At 25.9% G+C, this 4,719-nt stretch overlaps 1 protein-coding gene across 1 annotated transcript; it reads right to left on the bottom strand.

Annotated features, from left to right (window-relative positions):
• Positions 1–562: 562 nt before the first annotated feature.
• On the bottom strand, positions 563–3,863 carry LOC127279960 (formin-like protein). The gene is made up of 5 exons (XM_051302618.1): positions 3,614–3,863; positions 3,073–3,343; positions 2,634–2,876; positions 1,777–2,335; positions 563–1,320 (listed from the first exon to the last, which is right to left on the bottom strand). The coding sequence occupies exons 1-5, from the start codon at positions 3,686–3,688 to the stop codon at positions 1,179–1,181; spliced, it is 1,290 nt and encodes a 429-aa protein (XP_051158575.1). The 5' UTR covers positions 3,689–3,863; the 3' UTR covers positions 563–1,178.
• Positions 3,864–4,719: the final 856 nt, after the last annotated feature.

The following is a 4,719-nucleotide window of genomic DNA, read 5'->3' as shown; positions in this document are numbered from 1 at the left end:
TAATTATAAAATCAAAATCAGGTATTATTGAATATTTTGGATGCAATATAAAAAATGGTTGTATTAGGAATTAATCATTTTTTTGTAGTATCATTCTAAAAATCAGAAACATAACCTAAAATTTGCTTGTAGCTATAAGGTCCCTTTCACTGTGGAGCGTCACTGATGTAATAGAAAAAAAGAGCAGTCTGAAAATATAAAATGCGTTCTTCGGTTGTTTGCTGGGGCTCAAAATTTTTTTGGCTGCAAGAGGCGCCAGGTAATGTGTGTGTGTGCGTGGAAATATTTGTCCCAAAGACCCCATATGGCGTTACTGAATATACTTCCTAATTGCGCGCACCATGGAGTACCATTCATATTTTCTCGCGTGTACAATCAAAAGAATAACCGCTACTGGAATTCAACTATTTTTTATAATTTTACCACACAGTGTATATTGTAGACTTTCCTTATTTTCTAAGGTAAATAATATATATAACGTTCAAAAAAAGAAAAAAAAAACAATTAATTGCTGCAAATTGTAAAAATTTGATGATTATAGATTGTGAAATAAATATGAAGATTTATTTTAATTATACTTTATTTATACTTTTTGCAATATATAATTGTTATTTTTCATTATTTACCGAAGTTTAGTTTATATTTTTAAGATAACCAAGATGTAAACCAATTGCGTGGTTCCATTTCTTTAATTTCTGTAAGATCGTTGATAGGTTTTTTAACATTATTCGAATCGTCGGTGACAATTTTATTTGCAACGACTGATAAATGATTATTAATTTTTTCCGATGTTTTCGATTTGTTTCGTTGCTTATTTAGAAAAGAGGTGAAAATTGTTTTACAAGGCGTGTCAATTATTCGACATTTTGCATCTTGAGAAGGTTTTTCTATTTTTTCATTTTTACATTGAGAGGATTTTTTTGTTTTACTATTATTATTACCTTTTTTACACTTTTTAACAGCCTCAAATTCTTTTCGCATAATTTCTTCAATCATTTCATTATCATTTTTTGCAAATAAAAAAACTGCATTTTTCTTTTGTAATGATTTTTCAATATCGGTTATTGATTTCTTGTTGAAGCACTTGTCATTCGCGGGCTAAATTTATATATTGAAATTTTGATGAAAAAAAAAAAAATATCCCTAGAGAGAATTCTTGGGAATTAATTTTTTTTTTTTCATACTTTTATGGAGGCTGCAAGTTCACATTTAGTGTCATCTTTGCAAGCTGGACCCGGTTTGAGAAATCTTTTATTGAATCTTTCCTCAACTATTTCCTCCTTCTGACATTTATTTTCACATCTATCGGTTGTAAATGATCTGAAAATGCAAATTTTTGTTTATTATTTTTTAATTTGCATTCAGGGAAGAATTGTTTTTCGTTTTGATAAAACAAATTTTATTTTATTTAGGTTTTAGAAAAAAATTAATGGATATTTGAAAAAATGCACTAAAAATAAAATTTATATTTGATTTAAATAATCGGTTATACTTTTGACTATTATTATCAAATAAATATTTTTTTTCAAATAATTATTTCTTTGATTCAAATAAAAAATTTCTTAAAATCAAAGAAATATTTTTCTAAATCAAAGAAATTTTTTTTTTACCCTAATATATAACAAAATGCACGAATTTCTTGATTCAAAGAAACGTTCCTTGAAACAAGGAATTTTTTTTCTGAGTGTTTGAATCAAATAAATTTTTTTTTTTTGTTAGTTTTGAAAACGAATTGAAATTCTTTGATAATTTTAATTAAATTTTATATATATATACCTTGAAGCGAAAGGACGTACAGAATCAATACTGGTGTAGGTGGAAAAATCTCGATTTTTCTTTTTATTTGGAGGACAACCAACGCAGAATGCCTTTGGTTTTTCGCATGGATCTGGCTCAAAACATTTTGGAGGACAGGGTTTTATTGGTGGACATGGTTTTTTCTTTTTCTTTTCGGGGCATTTTGATTTGTAGCATGAGCCTTTATCCAATACTGGACACCAGCCTTCGCATTTCTTTTGTGATATTGACTCTTCCATTTCGGGACATGCTTCAATACATGGAGGTTCAGGTGGTGGTTGACATTCGTTATTAGATGATTTTCTGCTTTTTGATTTTTTCTTTTTTGGTGGTGATGGCGGTTCTGGACAACATGGTGGAGGTGGAGGTGGACAACAAGGAGGTGGTGGTGGAGGTGGTGGACATGGCGGTGAACATTCTTGCGATTCGTTTCTATTAGTTTTCGAATTTTTCCGATTACGATTATTTCGCTTTCCACTGCCTGACGACATGTTCGCTATTTGTATCGATGGTTTTGATAGTCCAGGCTTAGACATACCTGCGTCATATTCATTCAATTTTTGCGTTAATTTAGAAATTTTATAATTTAGTAATTAATAATTTATTAATAATTTATTAATAATTTATTAATAATCAATTAATTATTATTATTAAAAAATTAATAACAATTGAATAATAATTAAATAAATATTAATTAATAATAATTAATTAAATTCAATTATTAGTAAATAATCAAAATATAATTATTATAAATAATTAAAGTTAAAATATGAAAAAAAAAATTAAATTATTTTTTTTTTTGATTAATTTTAAATGCGATTTTGAGTTTTACGCACTTAGGCCAATATCACGTCGTGATTTTGCAATTCCGGAAGAATATCTGGAAACAATTGGATTGGAAAATGATTTCGATCTTTTTAGTCGAGTGGCTTCCATTGGCAATGCAAAAGTAGAACTTGTTTTTTCTTTTTGTCTGTTTAGGGAAATTCTAGGTAGACTTTTCGAAGGTGTTAACTTATAGATTGATTTGAAAATTGGTCCATTATCAGAAACCTCAGCATCTCCTTTTAATTGATTTTCTGTTTCATTTTTAATATACAAAAATGTTTTTTTTATGAATCAGGTATAGAAATTACTTTGGAAATAAATAAATTAATTCGAAATAATTAAATCGTTAATTGGAATAAATAATATTAAAGTATTTACATTGAAATAGTTTTATAAACAGAAATAATTTTGTCAATTGAAAAAATTTAATAATTTTTATTTAAATACCTAATTCTGTAAGAGTTTTGGTTTTTAAATTCTTGAGTTTTATATTGGCAAGCGAGGAATCTTTGTCAGTTTGATTTTTGCTAAATGCCGATTGGAACATTTGTGTCCGAGTAGGAAATGCCAATAACGTTTCGGGAAGATTGACACTATCCTCATAAGTTTCGTTTTCTTTTGTCCTATTTAAATATTGTCCATCCCTTTTCGAAAACTCCAGGAAACTCCAAAATCTCCACGTTGGTGTGGTATTATGAAAACAGGCAATGGTTTCATTCTAAGAGTAAAGAAAAATAAATAAATAGATTAATTTTCTTTATTTTAATTATAAATATAATTTTAAGTATATTTAAATTAGAGTTTAGAAATAAATTCTAGTATAAATATATTTTCGTCTATAGTTGTCATTTTTTTTTCACTTTGGATGACAGTTAAAAATTTATTTATTTATTTTTTTTTAAATATTATTTTAATAAATTTTTAATTCTCTTAATGTTTTGAAATTTTATTGTAATAATTTAGAATATTAAGATTTTTATAATAATACCTGGAATTGTTTCTTCGGTATCAATTGTGTTAGATCTTGAAAAATGAAAGCTTTAAATCTGTTTAATTTTGCCATTTTTTGTTTTTCGAATTATAAAATGATAGTTGCACGAGAAATTTTGAAAAAAACTAGAGATTCCTTTAGTTAAACCATAAAAATGTTTATGAAGTTTTTTTTTTTTGTTTATTAAAAGAAATATAAAATTTTGCTAACGACACGACATTCTGAGAAGAAATTAAAAAACGTTTGCACAATAAACAGTTGAGAATCGTTGTTGCTTAGAAACAAGAAACAATGAATGATCTTTATGAATTTTTTAACTTATAAAAAAATTATTATTAAATGAAATTAATTAATATTAAGTTAAAAAATGATAAATTACAATTAATTTACATAATTACAGGAAAGGGATTAATTTTTTTGAATATATATAAATATATACTGAATAAATAAAAAAATAAAATAAATATTAATAAGAAATGAAATATATTGTTGGTACTATTTTTTCTTAATTATAGTAGAAACGGAAATCTATATTATATTTTATGATACGAATGTAATAATCTTTGTCTGAGCATGCTCCGTTGTTTCTGAATACTGATCGATTCATCCATGGAAACCGAGATAAAGAACGTGATATTTTGGAAACTAAAAATTAAATATTAATATTTTTATTGCAAAAGTAGTTACGAATTATTTTTTTCATTTCTTATTATGTTATTGCTAAGATAATAATAATAATAATTATTATAATAATTATTATTAATATTATTATTAATTATTTAAATTATATATTTAATGATAATAATATTTTTATTATTATTAGTTGGAATTTCTAATCTGAAAGATATTATTATTCATTGTCAGGGTTTTCGTTTGTTATCTTGTTTATTGAGATGTGTTTTAGTTCCAGAGAATTGAGCTTGCGATTTTGAAATGTATGTCATAGAATTTCGCAGTGTAATTTTATTTGTTGGATACACGTGGTGATATGCAACCAACAAATAGGAGACGATTCTAACGATGCCGTTTGTTCGTCGCGATTCGAAACCAATAGGCGTTGCTTTGTGGAAATCAGATATGTTTGTATATACACTAGGAAAATC

Source organism: Leptopilina boulardi, unplaced genomic scaffold (genome assembly GCF_019393585.1).
Source record: "Leptopilina boulardi isolate dan_hultmark-lab unplaced genomic scaffold, ZJU_Lbou_2.1 LbouV2_229, whole genome shotgun sequence".
Classification (NCBI taxonomy): Eukaryota; Metazoa; Arthropoda; class Insecta; order Hymenoptera; family Figitidae; genus Leptopilina; species Leptopilina boulardi.
Note: the sequence above shows the minus strand (reverse complement) of the source record. Positions and strands in the feature narration are given on the sequence as shown.